At 49.8% G+C, this 20,562-nt stretch overlaps 2 protein-coding genes across 2 annotated transcripts in view; one reads left to right on the forward strand and one right to left on the reverse strand.

Annotated features, from left to right (window-relative positions):
* The window catches only part of LOC149363735 (uncharacterized), a 20,974-nt gene extending 9,065 nt beyond the window's left edge, over positions 1 to 11,909 (forward strand). Inside the window, exons 6-11 of the mRNA XM_089568595.1 lie at positions 5,317 to 5,420; positions 6,088 to 6,267; positions 7,019 to 7,176; positions 7,781 to 7,870; positions 10,578 to 10,874; positions 11,585 to 11,909. Coding sequence (XP_089424721.1) covers positions 5,317 to 5,420; positions 6,088 to 6,267; positions 7,019 to 7,176; positions 7,781 to 7,870; positions 10,578 to 10,874; positions 11,585 to 11,701 — 946 coding nt within the window. The 3' untranslated portion in view covers positions 11,702 to 11,909. The remainder of the gene's footprint in view (positions 1 to 5,316; positions 5,421 to 6,087; positions 6,268 to 7,018; positions 7,177 to 7,780; positions 7,871 to 10,577; positions 10,875 to 11,584) is intronic.
* Positions 11,910 to 14,668: 2,759 nt separating this feature from the next.
* LOC149363736 (innexin shaking-B-like) lies at positions 14,669 to 16,078 on the reverse strand. The gene has a single exon (XM_089569976.1). It carries the CDS (start codon positions 15,875 to 15,877, stop codon positions 14,762 to 14,764), a length of 1,116 nt encoding a protein of 371 aa, XP_089426102.1. The 5' UTR covers positions 15,878 to 16,078; the 3' UTR covers positions 14,669 to 14,761.
* Positions 16,079 to 20,562: the final 4,484 nt, after the last annotated feature.

Raw genomic sequence — 20,562 nt, forward strand, 5'->3', positions numbered from 1 at the left:
AAGTTGTACTGTTTTGTAGCATGGTCTGCGGCAAGTATTGCACAAACTTTTCTGAGCTTTACACACGCATATAAAAAAATGCAAAGTAGAACGACTCGGCTTTAGCTGCTCAAGTAGGTGATCGAGACGGCAGTAATGAAAATTATGCTGCGCGAAACGACAGTAATAAAAATTTAGGTTCCACTTAATTACATTACGAGTTGAGAATGCGATAGCATAGAAGCCTGAAATACGCTCCTCCTCCATCATTGGTGCTTTGCCGCATGCGATTAGCCTGTGCAGCCGCCGATAGTCAGTTGTCAGCGACATTCTTCTGTGGTCACCCTCTCCGCTTGGGGGATTTTCCACTAGACACACGCGGCGTTGATTCTGGCTCCATTCCAACCTGATACGAGGAGCTGCCTTGGCACTTCTGCATACAACCAATAACACCTGCCAACTGCCGCCCAGCGCGCCACCGCGCTCGGCCATGACACGTGACCAGCGCACCTGCAAACTCTGCCATGTCACGCTGTTCATGAAGTCACGCACCCCGCTGACCAATAAGTGCTCAGCTATATAACCTGCCAGTTACCAACTGCTAGCGCACCTGCCAGCTCGGCCCTTTCCCGTTGTCTCATGACGTCGCACACCCCGCTGACTAAGCACGGCGCATTTCACGTGACCCTGTGATGTCATCACTGCTTCGACGAATCAGCGAATTTTATCATGAACCACGCCCGATTGCTGTACGTGGGAAGATTGAAGCCATCAGCATGTTTTCAACTTGGCACTACTGACGTGATGGTTGTCGATGCAATTGTTGCTCAACATCTAATATTGTTTCTAATTTAACTTCATATAGGTGGAAACACGTCTCACGTAGCCTCTAACTTAATAAGTAGCCCAGATAGCAATTTCTGGAATGAGACGTTGTATCGTTTACATTTGAAGCCTGAAACACGTTTTCCCTTTGAGGCCGAGAACAACGTTCGGTTTCTCGCCGTATGGTCGCTTGGCCGATTTTATCTTGCCGATCCTTGATTAGCTCAAAGAGAGGGGGGACTTTTTACCAATGACCAATTTTTGTCGTCGGTGTACAGGAAGAGAGACGCGAACATAGAAAGCTGCAAGAAATAGTTGCAAAAATAAATATAGAAAAACTGGGGTCATGGAATCGGAGCGGATACAAGGACATTTCGAGGGAGGCTGCAAAAATATTTTGACATTTCCCCAGAAGTCCAAGGTCGTGCGGATAGGCAGTTAGCTCAAATGGCTGTCGATCTCTCTTACCATTGTTGCAAGCGGGGCAATGCTCCTCGTCACGCATGTTTTTAGGGGCCGCAGTTATTTGGGCCCTTGTCAGCGCATACTAAGGCTACAAACGCCATATCTGGAACAAATTGTTTATATCTCCCCGGGCTTTCATACCACAATTTTCCCGCTAATTCTAAGCACTGCTTGCTTATAACTTCTCTTTAGAAGTAGCTTCAAACCGCGAAATGCTTTCTGTACAACAAAAAAAAAATTCAAATACACCATTGACACTCTATCTCCTGCTACTGCTACAGAAATGTATTTCCACTGACCGCACTTCCGACTCCTGACGGATTACTGTTGTTATTGTTGTTGTCCTTAAGAAGATAATGGCACGTACCCACTGCGGGATATTGGCCAAGACACCGGCGGTGGCTGACAGCTGCTCAAAACGTTAAAAAATACCACGCCTTTTATCTGTTTTTCTTCCTCTCAAGGGAGCTCACGTAGAAACCCACAGGTATTTTAACGAGACTACAATCCAAACAGAAAGAAGTAAAAAGAGAGTGAGCTCTCCTCTATAGCCCACCATTTTATGCAAGGGTGTGTGGTAGAAGACAGCATATTCCCATTTTTATTCCCATATAGGCGTTTTCGTGTTTAGACTTTATACCACCTTGCTTTTCATCTACCTCTCCGTCCCCTTCCCCATGTTCATGTTTTTGCTAACTCTTCTATATAATACGGATAACTTGGCCTCCTACCTACGTGGCCAGGTATGCAGTGTCCGCGTGTAAAGACATGCGTGGCCTTTATCGCAACGCAGACATGTGCGGCTGGACGTGAATTTAGTCGACAGTTTGACGGCACACCATCTGGTCTGGAACCATGGTTCATGAAGTTCACTGGTAACTGAAACACAATCAAAAAGGAATAAAGTTTCGGGAGCGTTGCTCCCTTCGTATAGACTGCATGAAGCAATTGGAATGTTATGCAAGCGAGCTCAGCAGAACCGATGCAGAATTGATGCCGAGGATTTTTTTTTCGTTCACCTGCAAGAATGACCTCTACAAACCTCGACCTCTCTCTCTTTTTGCGTGTCATTCGCATGAGTGTTCTCGTGATTATGTTCTTGAAGGAGAAGGGAAATGTACAAATGTGTGCGATCGAATCTTGAATAAACCAGTTCAGAGTAGCGCTTGTCCCGTTCATCTTCTGTCCCTTGTGAGTTTTTGTCGCGCTACAAACATCCCCTCAAGCTCTACAAATAAGCCTCTCTTTTTTCCTTATGGGCTATACAAAGGAGTTGCAACCAAGTTGCCTGAAAACCGGCTTGGAGCGATCGCACGGGCAGCGAAGCCATGTGCGGACATTCTGACGGAAAGTTCATACTAAGGTCCTGCAGCGAATGACCTCAAAACACCGCACGCTTGGAAGTTAATGGCTGCACAGTACGCTGGGCACAGCACACGACTCAGCTTAGTGGCGCTGAAAGATCATTCTGGCTTTTAGGACACCAAAGCACATCTAGCGAACGCATTCAAACAAATAACGATTATTGCAACATCTTGCGGCACTATCACCTTATATGTGTAATTACCGCAGTTATTTTCAGCCACAGTATAGAGCAATCAGAATGTTCACCCTTCCCCAATGCAAAGCCATGAGAGCAATCAATTTATCGTCGGGATCTGTGATATTATGTGCAATATGAAATAAATTAATAAAAAATACTTGATTCGAGCTTCATCGCGAATAGTTGTATCGCGGCCACCAAAACAAGTCTGGCTTTGTTTTGTTCACAAAGCTTGAAACGAGTAATTAAAGGCGTGTAGCATTTTTTGTCACGGACCGAGGGAAGCGTCTGCCGTAGACGTTTCGTAAAATCCGCGAATTTTGGAGAAACCCCGTAATCGCTTCTTGAGGCGCCGAGCCGTGTCTCCTTCATTAGGACCGCCGCTGTAGTTTTAAAGAACGATAAACTTGAGAAATTTTCCTATAAATTCAACGTTTGGGTTTCCACAGTTTATTTTCAGGCTTTTTCGTCATCCTCTACGTTCCGGCTCCATAGGTGAGTACCGATCGTATAACATCCATGATGTACTGTTCTTCTGATGCAGGTCTCTAGGCTCCAGTTCATAATTTGAATGGGCCTGTCAAGCACAGTTCGATCCATTTTGTTCACCTGGTAATTTCTTTTCCGTGGCTTGGACCTTCGGTCAGTGCCCGGCCTGCCTTGACAGAGCACCTCGCTGCCGAACTTAAACTGCAGCTGGACATACCTCAGAAGAAATTTTGAGCCAACCTTTGCAGTCTATTTTTAGTAACCTCAGTCTTACACGCCATCAACAAATCAGAGTTTGTTAATGTTTTATCGGTTAACTTTCGCACTCTCAGTCTGTCATCCTAGATACCTTATGTATGCACCCAATGAACAACAGCGCTGAGACTGCGTGCCCTCGCCTAACACCCTTTCTGATCTACATTTCCTCATTCTTCCTGCAGCCTATGATCGCTGCGCAGTTCATAGAATATTTATCACCGCATTTGCACAAGCTTCCTTCAAGCCTGGGTTGCTCAATTCCTGCACGACTGCCAACTGAATCAAATGCTTTTTAGTTAATCTATGACCAATATATAAAATAAATTGTCAAATTATGCACATTTCCGCACATTTTTATTTCCCCTGAATAATACGATGGAGAGGAAGATTGCGAAGAAGTCTTTTCATGTGGAGAAGAAGACTTTTTTACTGCACTGTCTAGAAGAAGACAACGAAAACAGATAAAACAGGGCAGGCGCAGGTGATTGTAATTGCAACTGATAGAGTTGCCGCCTGTGTCTTGGCCAATCCCCCGCAGTGGGTACGCGCCATTATCTAGAGGACAACAACAACAACAACAATTGTAATTGCAGTTGCCAGGACATCTGGAAGCACAAGGCGGTTAAAACGTACGTATTTATGCGCGCAAATGATTCAGTAGGCAGTCCAATAGATTGCTGAAAATGCTTACACGCGATTGACGAAGCTAGAGTAATGCTTCCTATGAGTCTTGTTCGATTGTGTGTACACGGAGGAATGGGATCATCAACTATATGGACCACCACGATGGAAGAGAAAATGTTCAGCAGCTTTTAAGCAGGCAGAAGCCGCCTCCACGATTAGAGCAAAGAAGCAGGCTGCATGGTTCGAGGCGCACGAGAACTGCTATCAGGATTCGTCGCCTTCCATTTTATAATTTTTTCTTTGCGATCAGTCTCTATCATACTTAGGCGGAATCCCCTATCCTCATGATGTATTTAAGTTCTTTCGGCACGCATGTCGTAATTTAAAGGGTTAAGTGTAATCCCGGTCATGGCGGTCGTATTTCGATGGAGATGATATGCGAAAACGTCCATGTGCTGCGTGATGTTAGAGCGTGTAAGAGAACTCCAGAGCCCCCAATGCTGCGTCTCTTAATACGGGCAGCTTCGGGACGTTAAACTTCACTTACCTATACTGTTATTTCTTTAAAGCATCCGGCAATGTGCTGTAAAGATGGGGAATTAAAGTAGTCGCTATAGTGTGTCCCTCTAGCCTGCATGATAATCTTGCATTTTTACTGTTTGCAGACTCGACCCCCACTAATGCCAGCTGACCCGGAAGATGTTCAGAATGTCTGCTGCGCTACATAATGTAAGGCCTACCCACTTCTCACGACGCTTCGCTTTCTTACTTGTAGTTCGTTCTCTCACAACATCGTTTTTGCTTCCTTGTTTTTCTTTCTACATTCTTGTTTTTTTCTTACATTCGCAGGTTGACGGAATGCTGATCCCTACGCATCTCTTTACACCTTTTTTTGTTGCTTTGCATAGCGCTTCGCGACTCGCTTGCTGGCTTTGCGCATTCAAGCACATGCACACTGCGCTTAGCTTTCTCTCAATGGCATTTGGGGCTTGTTACTCGGCGTTTCAAACTGCGCGAATTTATTGTTTTTCTGCTTGTAATTTTGTATATTGTTACTGAGGAGACCAACCTCTCACAAAATGCGCGAATTTATTGTTTTTCTGCTTGTAATTTTGTATATTGCTACTGAGGAGGTCAGCCTCTCACAGCCTTTCTTTCCTGTCCCTTTTTTACCGCCTTTCTTTCCCTTCCATCGTCTCAGGAGCGGGCTCGGTCTGTTGGAGCTATGACAATGATCGTAAGTCCAGCGCTCGCACTGATGCGTCTATCATCTCCAACAAACAATCCCGGTGCGTATAGGACTCCGTAACAGCGGGCCTCTACTCAACGCAGTGGTATAGAGACAACTCCCTTGCAAATATGTATCGAAGGTGCCATCGGCTTGGCATCAGCTCTCGGGGCAGTTTGTTCTAATTTCAATATCATACAAGGATTAGGACATCTGAAAATTGTCACTTTTGCGTGACATGAGAGTGAAAAACGAATGGACACGAAATAACTGAGCAGCTAGCGTTAACACTGATGACTTTTGGGAGGCTTTCGGCAAGAAAATAGAGATGTTTGAAGTTCCCACAAAAAGAAAGTAATCACAATGAGAAAGAGAAAGTAGAGACCCTTACCGTTATTGTAAATGTGACGTCTCAAACCACTGCCCTGCTGTGCCATCTGTCTCTGAAAAAGCAAACTCAGTGATGCCTGAAAATAAAACCCACGCGAGGCATTGTCTAGTATGTTTGTTTTCTGGTCGATGAAATCATGACAGTGACGTCTTCTTGTTTCCGCGCAAGAAAATAAAACTGATCTGGACCTTTGCAGACATCTTTGGCATTCGACCAGGGGCAGAGATCGGGGGGGGGGTGATAGAAATGTCGCCGTTTTCGACCTTGTGGCCACGCGCCTCGCAGAGCCGTGGTCGTGGTCCCATCTGGCGTGCATCAGGAACAACTCGTGTGGCGGACAGCAGCAGTCGCCGGTGAACATCGAGACGTTCCATGTGGTCCAAGACGTCGCCCTGAAGCCGCTCCAGTTCCAGGGACACGAGGAGCCGCTCCAAAACTTCATGGTCACCAACGACGGCCTTACCTGTAAGTGCTGCTCCCTTTTCGTGGGCTGTTGCACTTTGCATGTACACAAACAGAGAGCAGACAAACGCAGCGAGATGGCACTATCAGCATTTCTACCTCAGTACGTGCGTGCTCCTACCACACTATACGAGGAATAGATGGGACGTCTCCCGTAACGTTGACAACCTGCCTGAGGCTTCCCCATCTGCCCTCTCTTTACCACGGAAGCCGCCGCGGTGGCTCAGTGGCTATGGCGCTCGGCTGCTGACCCGAAAGATGCGGGTTCGATCCCGGCCGCGGCGTTTGAATTTCGATGGAGGCGAAATTCTAGAGGCCCGTATGCTGTGTGATGTCAGTGCACATTAAAGAACCCCAGGTGGTCGAACCCTTCCGGAGCCCTTCACTACGGCGTCTCTCGTAGCCTGAGTCGCTTTGGGACGTTAAACCCCAATAAACCAATCTCTTTACCACGTAACTGTCAAGTGTTAGTTATAATATTCAATTTTTGGCGCATCCGTATATCACCTGTTATGCGCAAAACACAGGGTTGGATATGTATTACGCAGCGTATATTTCATATAGTATGCATTTTATGTAATATGCCACCCAAATGAAAAGCTATAGAGCATGCCGTGCTTTTAATTTCCGGAGGCCTTCACTACAGCGTCCCTCATATCCTGAGCCGCTTTGGGACGTTAAACGCCAATAAACCAATAAGCCAAACCAAGCAACAATCTTCGTCGTTTTCATCCGGTTGGCTGTGGCGTCGCAGTGACTCTCAGGGCGTCGCCGACGGACAAGACGAATCGGACGGTGAGCGGCGGTGGCCTGCCCGGTACCTTTGTGTTCCGCCACGCGCTCTTCCACTGGGGCTCTGGCCCGGGCCAGGGCTCCGAGCACCGCATCGACGGCACAGCCTATCCCATGGAGGTGCGGTGTGCAACGCGACGCTTTCGCATTTATCCGATTCTGACTCGTGAAGCGATAGGCCTACGTCGTTCAACGATCAGCAAACGGATGGCGACTCTTGAGGCATAAGTCGAAGGTGCGCATGCGTAGAACGCAAAGCATAGCTGCACTCGGCACTCTTGAACCTTGCACTTGAACCGGCACTCTCTTGAACTCTTTAATCGGCACTCTTGAACCGAACCTTGAATCGAAAACCAAACTGAAGTGAAAACCTAATTTTATTTTTATTTTTATTATCTGTATTTGTAGATAGTGTATATTGCCGCCCTACCCCTAGCCTTTCCTCTATCGCTCCCCCCTTTCTTTCCTTCTCCCTGTTCTCTCCGTCTCCTTTTATCCTCGCTAGCCGCAGCTCAGGTGCTTCAGACTTCGATGGCAGATACCGCGGCTAGCGACATCTATTCCTTCACATTTTATTTTCTTATTACCAATAAATAGCCACTAACAACAACAACAACACCTAACTCGCATTTGGTCTAACCACGCTAAATCAACCGTCATTTCTTAATTCTTTGTTATCGAATATTCGTCTCTCTCTATTTCTGTTCTTTTATTTTGTTTTCAGTCGCAGTTCGTGTACACGAACGAGAAGTACGCAGCCGGAGACGCGTCAGAGCAGAAGGACGGACTGGCTGTTATCGCAACCCTATATCAGGTATGCCTTGTTTCCCCGTTCTTACTGTTTGCTTCATTTTACGCGGCAGCGTAATGCAGCAGCCCTGCAAAAAAATCCGGCATCGATGGCCGTGTGAGTGAAAGCTCCTGATTGGTCAAAAAGGTGGGTGACTACGTCACACGGGGAGCGGCAGATTTGAAAAGTGATTAAAACTTTAGCAAACTCGTGATTAGAAGGACGCAACATGACTCAAACGTCGTTAGGACGTGTAGGTATATAAAGTAAATTAACTGCGATGAAAAGAATATTGGGATAACCAGTCGGAAATTGAAACCCTGACCTTTCGGCTACGAGTCAGACACGGTACTACTTCCCCCTGCGTTTAGAGTACTTGCCCAAATGCTTGGTTAAAGGGAGACTTTATGTGTATACGAGGTCTGTTAGAAAAGTATCCGACCTTTGGCCGAAGAAAAAAAACTGGCATAATTGGAGCGTTAGAAACCTAATCACCTTCAAAGTAGTCTCCTTGGGACTCCATATACATCTCCCAGCGGTGCTGCCATTGTTGGAAGTATTCCGAAAAGGCCCTTTTCGGAATGGAATTTAGCTCTGCTGTCGTTGCAGTCATAATGTCCTTTCTTTTCTGAAATCGCGCTCCTTTCAATGGCCTCGTGATTTTAGGAAACAGCCAGAAGTCGTAGGGGGACATATCAGGAGAGTAAGGAGCCTGTTGAACTACAGTAGTCTGGTTTTTCGCCAGAAAAGTCTGAATCAAATGCGAGGAATGTGCAGGAGCAGTGCCGCGAGGGATGCGCCAATTTCTTGTTGACCTCAATTCCGGTCTCTTGCGCCGCACAGCACCACGTAGGCGATGGAGGGCATCCCTGTAGTACTCTTTAGTCATTCTTTGATCCTGTGGGGTGCGTACTCGTGGTGTGCCACACAGAGGGAGTCAAAAAAGCAGTCAGCATCACTTTGACATTGCTGCGCACTTGGCGGGCCTTCTTTGGTCTTGGTGACGTGGAATGCGTCCTCTGTGACGACTGGGATTTGGTTTTCGGGTCGTACCCGTACACCCAAGACTCGTCACTAGTGATTACGGCGTCGGTGAAGTCAGGATAACTGTTTGTGGAATCCAGCATCTCCTGTGAGACTTCAACATGAAGCTGCTTTTTCTCCACCGTCAGCAGCTTCGGCACGAATTTCGCCGCAACTCTCTCCATGGCCAAATCTTCGGTGATAATGGAATGTGCAGAAACATTGCTGATGTCCACCTCTTCCGCAATTTCTCGGATAGTCACACAGCAGTCCCGCATCACCACAGCGTTCACTTCGGCAATTACCTGGTCATTTCGGCATGTTGATGGCCGACCGGAGCGTGGCTCTCTCTCCACAGATGTGCGGCCGTCTTTAAACCAGTTGCACCACTGCTTAATCTGTGTGCTGCTCACAGAATCATCACCGAAAGCCGTGTGAACATTTCGAATGGTTTACACTTTGCTATCGCCAAGTTTCTGGCAAAATTTGAGGTAGTAGCGCTGCTCCTCTCGCTCCGCCATTTTCCTTGCAACAAAAAAAACGACGAGAGCACTGCGCACTGCCTCACTCAAACGCTGCTTCCCAGCGACTGACGCTATCGGCAGGCGGGAAAAAATTCGTGCATGCGCACGAGGGTTCAAGGTCGGCTGCTGTAAGCGCGCTTGTTTCATATCCAACAGGTGTTCGCAAAAAAAAATAAAGTCGGATACTTTTCTAACAGACCTCGTATGTCATGTGGTCTTTCCTTATTGAGACCTCTGGAGTAGCATGCCAGGCCCATAACTAGGCAGACCTCTCCTTTACTCATTAAAGTCTCCCTCTCTTTTTCTTATTGAGACCTGGCTGGCTGTCAACCACATAACTAGAATGAAACCACAGAAGAGCGTAGACCAAAACATGAGCTTTCATTTGCCTACTGCGCACGATAAAGGCACGAAAGGTGGACGTGGCCGAAATCTGGGAAAGCGGGCTTACGAACAACAACTAAAGCTAGATTTCAGTTGGGCATATACCTACAACCGACTACGGTGTCTGAGGAAAAAAGAAGAATCGTGCTTCCCGCTGCCACTCATTCATCCGACGAATCAAAAATCTCCTGTACTTAAAGTTAGCCTTAAAGGTTCTTGCATTCTTCCCACTGCGCTGCACAGATGATGTCACGTTTTTATTGATGCTCTTGACCTCTTCAGAGGAAAAACATTCAACAGTGTTCCTACGAGCATTCTCTGGGAGAACTTAGGGCAGCGTTGGGAGAACTTAGGATCCTAACTTTCCAGTTGGCTTCGGGGCACCTTCACACAAGAGCGTGGGTGAGGCACACGAAGCTGCGCCCGGACGCCCAAAGCACAACAGGAACAGCTTCACCGAGATAAGGAACAACTACACACCGTTGTGAATTAGACGAAAACGATAGAACTGGTCGGTTGTCTGGCCAGTGCATATTGTTGACAGTGCTTACCGGGGCTAAACAGTGGCGGAGACAGTTGTTGAGGACCGTACTAAGGGTTGCTCATGCAAATGCTAACAGATTCATCGCACGTGAAGCCACGGCCGCCATGACAGAGCACAAGGCCTAGCTAGCCTCCACAGTGCTAATTTGAGCAGGTGGCAATCAGCGGATTAGAAGCACGCGCAGGCTTTCGCCTTGTCCCTATAGTCTCAGACACAGCGCTGACTGTGACGTCACCTTAACCGCTCTTTGACGTAGCTAACGTTCGTCGAGTTCGACTCGGTGAAGGCAGTGCGCACCATGCTCGGTCCGCTGGAACCCAAGAGGCTTCGGCGTCGCTCGTTGCGCCGTCTGCTGCCGTGGATGGTGCGCCGCCTTCTGGACGGTGCGCGAAGCTCGAACAAGGCCGCATTCCAGCTGACGCTGGACAAGCTGATGCCGCCCGCGGGCCGGGCCGAGTTCTTCACGTACCGTGGGTCACTCACCATGCCACCGTGCACGGAGCCCATCCGCTGGATCGTCTTCAGCAAGCCCGCGTTCGTCTCCGAGACCCTGGTACGGCCAAGTGCGCGCGTTGTGGTTGGGAAAGTGGTGGAAAAAATTCGTTGGAGGAAGTGAGGGAAGGCGAAAGCCGTTTTCGACTCATTGCACTGATATGAATTTGCCGCGCTTGAATTCATTTCACTGCGCATGCGCAGCTCTTCTTCGACGTCCTTTCGTCTGATGTGACGTCATCATCCGCTTTTCATCGTTTTTGAGCAATTTTTACCCAAATTATAAATTTTTCGGTGATCTTCAGTACTAATTACGCTTAATTAGACATTTTTCAATCTAATTTTACACAAATCCGGCGTTTTCCCGCCCATTCTGTGATAATTTTCACTAGGCTGTGACGACTTCCGGTGGATGTGACGTCATATCGTTTCCGTCGTTATATCAACACTTCCGCTATATCGACACATTTCGTTTTCTTTGCTTTCTTTGATATAATTGGCTATAATTAATTAACTAATCACTCTACAGTAATCAAACTTGGCGTGGGGTTACATTTTGTCCCCTCTATCTGATGCTGCCATTCGTTTTCTCCTATCCTGATTAGTTGCCGCGTTATTCGTGGAAGACACCTTTGGTGACCGTGGCCGCGGTCGAGAGCCATAAAAGGCTTCCACCTTAACATCATTTTCAAAGTCCGCTAGTAACGCCAATCCCGCGCTAAATGACATGAGATGATGTCAACTTACGCCAACCTCCCCTCCCTGTCGCAGATGCAGCGTCTACGCCGACTGGAGGGGCGTAGGCTAGGTTCCTCGCTCTCCGACAACTTTCGGCCACCCCAGAAGCTCAACGGCCGGAAGATCACCTCCTCCTTCCCTTCTTTCTGAAAGCGTCGAGGCGACCGCCGCAAGAGGCCGCTCACGTCGCGTATTTAATATCCCGCACAGCACAGTACTGCATAATGTCACATGTAGCATCTTTATAGCCACAGTAGCCACCATGCAATGTACAAGAGCGAAACTCTAGCAGATTAGTAGTCATCATTGTCGACTTTGTATGTGTGAATATTGATATTTTTTTGTATTGGCGATAACCTCTGGCACGACGTGATTTTTTTTTCGTTGTAAATGAAAACGGGACTTGCCTCGCACGTAACGTTTCGGGCGGACTTAGCCATTTGGAATAAATGTACGATTCTGAGCATGTGCGGGATCTGAAAGATCGATGCGCGTGGTGTGATCCGCCTGACTGCGGCACCTGGCCGTAAGTCCAAGCTGCCCTTCATCGCAAATTTATGCTTCACGAGAAAGTATAAAGAGAAAATATTAGTGCAACACCAGCTCAAAAGTGAACATCGGAGTGGTTCAGAGGCAGGGCATTTAAGGGGACATGCTCTAGAATCTTGGTCAATATTTGCGCGAGGTGGCTGAAAATTTCACAGCTGTCAGTCAGTTCAGTCAGTCAGCTGTCAGTTCTTTTAAGTCGGTTGTGAGTTTTTGCCTGTATTGCTTGGTTCAATTTTTGCAAACCGTGCACTTGAAATTAAAGATGTTTTTGTGCACCTATCTGTTGCCGTAGGCACACTACAGCACTGATAAATATCCCATTAGCCCATGATAGCTCATTAGCCCATATCCCATGAAAAATATCCCAATTTTCATTTCCAATTTTCAATTTCTGCGCGCTGCCTACCGAGTGTCTCACTACGGACATAGTAAGTTAACCGGAGCCGACGTCCTCGCAGAAATCGATCCTATTCTGATCATCTGGTCGACACTGCCAACCACGCGAGGGATTTAGCATTCGATATGGAGTGTAAACGCGCTAAACGGGCAGCCGAGACCGATGAAAAGAGGGAGCTTCGAAAGCAAAGGAAAGGCGCATAACCAGCCCCCTGGGACAGTGGACACTAAAGTTACTTGTTCTAGTTACGTTGGTTGGCACTTCATTCGCGCTTTAAGGTATACGTGGCGGTAGTGACAGGTGTGCGCTGCAAGCGTTGGCATTGACGGCATTGACAACGTTGTGCCAGAAACGCAGCACTGAATCCATAGGCAGCCGGCGTTCATTGTGTTGATTGATGTTGGCGTTGACGTTCTGGACTCCGATGTTCTTGAGGAAAGGAAGTCGCATAACTGGCTCCCTTGGTCAGTGGACGCCTGAATCGCTCTTTGAGGTACGTGGCGGTGGTGAGAGAGAGATGCGGGCTGCATGCGTAAGCGCTAACGTTGTGGCAGACACGCGGCACTGCAGCAATAGGTAGCAGCATTTCACGCTGGTTATGCAACCGTGACTTTCGCTTGCATAACCAGGGTTAGCTGAGCTAAGCCACAGCCATTTTTTTTATTTCCTGTTCATGGTCAAAAAAATGGCTGTGGCTCAACTTGGTTAAGCCGGGAAATCGCGAAAGCAATACCCATGGCTACGCCCTCGCTCACATGATGGTCGTGCTGTTGTGGTGCTTAATTGTGTGAACAACTTGGTGCTGCTGTGGTGATCACTTGTCTAATCTATAACTCGCACGTTCTCGCCGAGCCGCATACTGGGCACGTCGCTTAGCGAGTCTTGTTTCACGCTCTTCCTCGGTCTCTGTAGCTCGCCGCTCTCTTTTACGCGCATTACGACGAGCCTCCCTAGTGGTAGGCGGCATCGCCGCGAAGCAATGTTAAGGCGCTGGTGGTTGGCACAGCTACTGCTTTCTAGCGACGTGAGTCGAGCCTAAATCTCTTCAGCGTAACTAAAGCCCCTCGATAATTTCGAGGGGCTTTAAGCGTAACGCCACAATCGCGCTCCTAGCGGAGAGCGCAGGAGTTAGGCGCCCGGGGTCGTGGCCGCCGCGATCTGCTCCGGTAGGGTGCCTGGATGCGCGCCCTCGCCCCCGCTCGAACGGAGCGGGGGCGAGGGCGAGCATCCAGGCACCCTATGCTCCGGCGGCGGCGCGCGCCGTTGCTCAAAAGCGCGCTTCGATCGCGGAGGCCACGCCGTGGTGGCACCGCCGCGGCTTGCGACGGCGCAAGTCGGTTGCCCTTCTCTTCGGCGTGACGTCACAAAGCACCTGTTGCACTCCTAGCGGAGAGCGCAGGCGTTAGGCGCCGGTGGTGGTGGCACCGCCGCGCCACGGCAAAGGCTGAAAGTGCAAGTAGTAAAGCTTTCGCTTTAAAAAAGGTTCCAGCAGTAGCACCTGTGGTCAATGGTCGGTTGAAAGCACGAAGTGATGGGCGAGTTGGTTATGCATCGTATATGCATGCATAACCAACTCGCCCATCAATTCGTGCTTTCAAGCTTCATTTCTTGTACAAGGGGCTCTGCTTTTTCATGGTTTTCGCAACCACATCGCTTTGTGCAATTCATCGCTGTGGCTTACTGCAAGTCCAGATGCTAGGCTTCTGGCAGTGGCTTAGCTCAGTTGCGACTGACTGAGAGGGTGTGTGTGCGTGTGCGTGTGTGTGTTTGGTTTTATGGGGTTTAACATCCCAAAGCAACTAAGGCTATGAGAGACGCCGTAGTGGAGGGCTCCGGAAATTTCGACCACCTGGGGTTCTTTAACGTGCACTGACATCGCACAGTACACGGGCCTCAAGAATTTCTCCTCCAAATAAATTCAACCGCCGCGGCCGGGTCGAACCCGCGTCTTTCGGGTCAGCAGCCGAGCACCATAACCACTGAGCCACCGCGGCGGCTGTGTGTGTGTGTGTGTGTGTGTGTGTGTGTGTGTGTGTGTGTGTGTGTGTGTGTGTGTGTGTGTGTGTGTGTGTGTGTGTGCGTGCGTGTGTGCGTGCGTGCGTGCGTGCGTGTGCGGGTGCGTGTGCGTGTAGACTTACTTAAGACAGTCATTAACCTGTATTTGTGGAAACACGTTTATATTAAACTTTTCGAAACAGGAAAAAGGGGCAAAATTGCATCCCTCAAAACCAAGGTCTGGGGATGAGTACGCCGGAAGAAGGCATCTAGCTGCGCACTGAGTTCGGCCCCTGAGCCGATGTAGTTTCAGGCGGCACCTTGACCAATCTTCGCGACAGCTCGGCGACCAGCTGGCTGAAGACGACAGAGTCCACGGTCTGCCCCACCAGGCTGAGGAGGAAGACGTCGCCGGCAGACATGGACGACACGACTGCCGCGATAGCCTGGCTGTCCGGGAAGCGCCAGCTGAGCAGGCGACGCCTGAGCGGCGCGTTCACCAACAGCAGCACACGGTAGACCACAGCCAGAGCGCCAGTGAACAGCAGCAGCACGTACCAGAACCACAGAAAGGCAAATACCTTCTCGTTAAGAATGTTCAGCGGGAGAACACAGATGGCCTCGCGGTTCTCGAGGGCACCAGACTCACCGTACAACACAAACGTGCACATGGCGACGCGCGGGAACGCCATCACGGCCGGACTCGCAAACTCACGGCCCCCTCCTCGATGCCAGCAGACTAAGTCCCAGCCGTAGCTCAAGAACCCTCCTCCCAAAACGTATTCCGTGAAGCACATCTGGACAACCACGTTCAGGACGCTGATCCCCTCGCAGACTAGGTACTTGGCTAGGTAACAGCGGTTGCGGTTCATGTTTAGCACCAGGAAGTCGACCATCTGCGACCGGATTTCGGTCCTGCCTTGAGCGACACCCGAGCGGATGTCGAGGGCGGCAACGATGGCGGGAACCTTGCCGCCTTCCCAGGCCTTCCAGAACCAGCGAGGAGCGTAGAAGCAGAGGGCCTGGGCGAACATGAGGAAGCAGACCCACTGGTAGTAGGTGTGGTACTTGCGGTCTTCGAGTCCACTTCCTGGAGGGGTGTGGCCTGCGCCTGGATACACGACGCTGCCTTTGTACGACGCATTGAAGAGGGGACGAACGCTGAACGTAGACTCGACCCAGCAAAAGGATTCCACCACGCTTTTGGGCAGCGTCGGGCAGTGACAGTCGATCGGCGTTCCCACGTACTCTTTGGTTGTGAGAATCGTGCAGAAAGCCATCAGGAATGCCACCGTGACGACAGTGTGAAGGCGGAAGACATTGCCGTCGACGTGCACTTTACGTGTCTTGAAGAGCCTGCGCAGGTTTGCCAAGAAGTGAAGCATCGTTAGAGATTGTTCTCGGCTAGCAGCTCGCTTAAAGAGGCTCCTCTAAGCTTACACACTCTCGTACCACGACCTCCTCGGTTCGAACTACTCGCTAAAACGACGAGCGCGTGAGCTCGAGCCGATGACTGAGACACGCGAGACTCAGCACCGTGCGCGAGACAAGGCGCCAGCGCGAAAAAAAAAAAGTGGTTTTCCAGGAAGAGATTGGATTGGATTGGAGTAAACTTTATTTGTGCCTGCAGCGGGCGCTCGCGCGCCCCGACGAGGGCCTACGTCGTCTACGAGGCTGCCGTTACTCGGCGCGGGTCTCCGCTCGCCGTTGCCGGCTCGCTGGGTCCCTGCCTTTCGAGCGCCCCGAGGACCTGCTGGACGGCCCATAGCTGTTGGTCATGGTCGTTGCTCTTCGCTGCTGCCTCCAGCCGCGGCGGGATTGTTCCTGATCTTGCTTCCTTTGGATTTCTGATGCAGTCCCACAAGATGTGCGTCTGATCTGCCGGCTCCCTCCGGCAGACTCTACACGTATCGGTCGGGTAGGTCTCGGGGTACATGCGATGCATCAGTCCCGGGCTCGGTAGCGATCCGGTCTGGAGCTGTCTCAGTAGTACCGCCTCCGCTCGACTCAGCCTCGGGTGCGGGGGTGGGAGAGTCCTGCGAGCCAGGCGGTAGGCCTTCGTGATTTCGCTGTAGTCGGTCATGCGGTCCTTGGCTCCGAACCACGTTGGACGGTGTGTTGCCGGGGCGCGGTTGGTTAGCGCTCGCGCCGCTGCGTGTGCCGTCTCACTGTGGTTCGCACTGCGTTCCGACGCGTCGCCCGCGTGCGCCGGAAACCACTTGATTCTTACTCTTCGGTCTTGCAGTTTAGTCGCTCGTAGTACGCGCTCGGCCTCCCTGCAGACTTGGCCTTTGGCGAAGTTTCGCACCGCCTGTCTCGAGTCACTCAGCACCGTGTAGCAGTCTGCGTCGGCGATGGCCAGGGCGATGGCCACCTCCTCCGCTTGTTCCGCTCCGGCGCCTCTCACGCTCGCTGCCGTCCTCGTGGCGCCGGTCGACGCCTCTATGACGACCGCTGCGAAGGCGTTCCGTTGGTATTCGGCCGCGTCCACGTACCGCGCGTGCTCGTCGTTGGCGTGCAGGTCGATGAGAGCCTTGGCCCTCGCCGCTCTTCTTTCCTTGTTATACTCGGGGTTCATGTTCTTGGGTATGGGGTCGATTCTGGTCTGGCGTCGGACCTCTTCGGGGACGGGGAGCTTTGTCTCCGCGTCGTTCGAGTGTCCTATTCCCAGGTCGTCCAGTATCTTCCTCCCGGCTTTGGTCGTGGACAGCCGCTCCAGTTGAGAGGTCCGTTGCGCTTCGGCTATTTCTTCGAGCGTGTTGTGGATCCCGAGTTGTAAGAGGCGGGTCGTGCTCGTGGACTCGAACAGGCCCAGCGCCGCCTTGTACGCTCTCCTGATGATTACATTAATTTTGTTGCGTTCGTGTTGCAGCCATCTATGGTAGGCTGCAACGTACGCGACGTGGCTGATGACGAAGGATTGGACGAGCCTGATTAGGCTCTCCTCTCTCATGCCAGCCTTCCGGGAAGTGACTCTTTTGAGGAGTCGCATAGCGTTGGCCGCTTTTGCCGTGAGACGGGCGATGGTTTCGCCGTTTCTTCCATGCTTTTCGATGACCATGCCTAGGATCCTGATTTTGCTGACCTCGGGGATCACGTTGCCGGATTTGGTTACGATTCTGATTTTTTCGCATTCGCGTTGTCTGGTCTTGCATCTGCCATTGTTGGTAGGTTGCATCTGCCATTGTTGGTAGAGAGAGATGTGGGCTGCAGGCATTGACATTGCTGTGCCAGAAAAGCGGCGCTGAAGCCATAGGCCGTCGGCGTTGATTGTGTTCATTGGCGTTGGCGTCGAAAACGTTTTACACTCAGATCATTTTAAGGAAAGGAAGTGCGCATAACTGGCTCCCTGGGTCAGTGGACGCCTGAATTCCGTGGGTGATGAGAAAGAGATGTGGGCTAGCCGTATGCGTTAGCGCTGACAACGGTGAGCGAACTCTCGCGATCAACCATTAACTGCCACCTGCCAGGGTCGTAGGGTGGGTGTAATGTAGATATAAAGACAAATAGGAATTTCTTACCACATATGCGGCAGAAGAACCCGTTCCTCTCGCTCGTAACGACTCCCACGGCTGTGGCAACCTCGTGAAATACTTGCACAAACCTCGTCTTTGAGAACCAGGCATTGGTGCAGCAAGTCGAGCATATATCCATCTATTTCCTCGACCACAAAGCTTCCTTCATAACAATAAAGAACTGTTAGTGGAGTGTTTCTTGAAGAAGGAGTATGTGTGAAAAAAAATAAGTTGTCTGCAATTCTACATACATGTCTTACTCAAATTCTTTGCCTCAATTTCTCGAAAAGCTGCAACAGCTGATGGGCTGCGCTCAAATTTCGCATTGGGAAGTAACGTAATCGTCGGCAATTGTTTTTTTTTTTGTTTCTAGGGGGTGGGAGCCTCGTCAAGCCGATCGCCGAGTTTTCTCCCTACCTCCTCCATCACTAGGATGGAAAATAAAATTATTATTATTATTATTATTATTATTATTATTATTAATTAGGACCGCCATGGTGGCTGAGTGGTACGCTTGGCTACTGAGCCGGAGTTCCCGGATTTGAACCCGGCCACCTTCCTCCCATCCCTCACGACGCAATTGAGGAACTGTGCCATATCTCCTTTCCTCACAAACCGCTAATTAGAAGGCACGTAAGCTCCGCCATTAAGAACCTCACAAGCGATTTAATTCTCTTCACACACAGTCCCCGTCCTTTGTTGACAGTTATCACAGCACAGTTTACACATTATTGTAATTGAACTTTTCCACACTGCAGTTTATACTCACATAATGTTGCTTCTGTACATACACATTGATTAGTACTTAGTGCACGACACACGCAATCCCATGGCCTCAAAGGAGCGTTACGCAGCCAGGTTCTGCACTGACAGAAAATTGAAGGGTAAGGGTATGGCGCGATATCTTTAATCTGTTAATGCCCGTACGTGCATAATTGGCCACTCTCTACATAACATTCACAGATCTCTGAGAGTCCTAATACCACTCCTGGCGCGGCGATGCAGCGGTGCACTACTTACTGCCCTGCGATGGCATGTGCTGTAACCGATGGACCTCGTGCCAAACAAACAAACATAACACAATTTGTTCACTGAAGCTTAAACGGCGGCTCGGGCGGTCAACGCCCTTCTTATACAGGCTCGCTCCACGTCTGTCTGTTCTTCACGTCAAGGCAGACGTGCACATATACACAGTGATCTCCACTATGTGGTGGATGCCGCATTCCCGCTTTCCGTGACGTGCGCTAGTGAAGCCACCAGAAGTTGGAAGGCTTATCCCGGAAGTCGGGTGTCTGCTGTGTATTTCAATGCAAAAAGTCGCGTCTTTCGCCCTTTCGTTCTCAGTTTTTTGCGTTGTTCTTGTGTAATGTCTGCTGTTGTATGAAAGGAACAAACAAGCTGAACTCGAGAAATGTTAGCATTGTGTGCAGAACCCTGTAATTTCAGAGAAACCGAAGGAAACAGGCATGCAGGTCTCACCCTACCACGGCGAAGGAGTACGTGCATTAAACACTATGTTCTTGTCTGGTTCTTGCCTTCCGAGCGTGAAGGAGTAGTGGAATGACGATGAGGCTAGGTCATCATAAAACCGAATTTTCGTGTAGCAAAGAAAAGGCACAGTGCGAGAGGAACGACTGACAAGAAATACGAATGCTGGAGTGCGCGTGAGAAGCGCTGTTAAAAGTCAACTGCACCAAGCACCACGAATAAAAGCCCGTTCAGTCTTAACTTGCTACAATACGAAACAGTACATGACAAGCTCCGTCGAAAAAGCAGTACCATACCTTTTGGAGGCGCTAATGCGAACCAACCGAACCCCGTCTACACCTCACCAGATAGCAGCCTAGCCCTCGCTCCGGTTTTGTCTCAACATAATTCGGTAAAATGGTCACTGCAAAGTCAGTTGCCTGGTGAAGGTTTTTATCTATTCTTTCTTAAATTTATCCCCCATTGATGCCATAACTTGGCCTTGAGCGCGGGAACGTGCATCACAGTAAAGAGTGGTGTTGGCGACGGCAGCGACGGGACGACACAGAGCTGAGCAGACTAGGTTCCATACTTGCTGTGCGTAGCGACGTCCTGTCGTCTGCTAGTGTCGTGTAGTGCTATAGTCGGATACAACTTAAGTCTGCAGTGAAGCTCCGCCCACATTCAGCCTCCACGCCCAGAATTCCTCCACGACGAAAAAGTAGTCTGTGGCTGAAACGTTTCTTGTTACGTAAACAAGAAGCTTAGCACAAGACAAAAGTTACGAGCTCTACAGTTTTGATACGTGGATTGTTTGATATAGTCAAGCATTAAAAAATTGATTTCGTTGAAACGTCTTTCCCGAAGACTTCGCTGGTCTCCTCGCTCAGTTGACGGCGCAACAGGTAGGCATTGTCATGGAAAAAGACGGAAACGGCGAAAACAAAATGCTAAGTGGGAAAACAAAACTGGAACTGAAAAACCTTGCTGATGTCCGATTTTGTGCACTGCCAAAGGCTGACTTCCGGGACAAGGCCGCTTACTTCCGGTGGATTAACTTTCGGGCGCTCAATGCGCCATCCAGCCCC

Source organism: Amblyomma mixtum, chromosome 2 (assembly GCF_055824585.1).
Source record: "Amblyomma mixtum isolate Tamu chromosome 2, ASM5582458v1, whole genome shotgun sequence".
Taxonomy (NCBI): Eukaryota; Metazoa; Arthropoda; class Arachnida; order Ixodida; family Ixodidae; genus Amblyomma; species Amblyomma mixtum.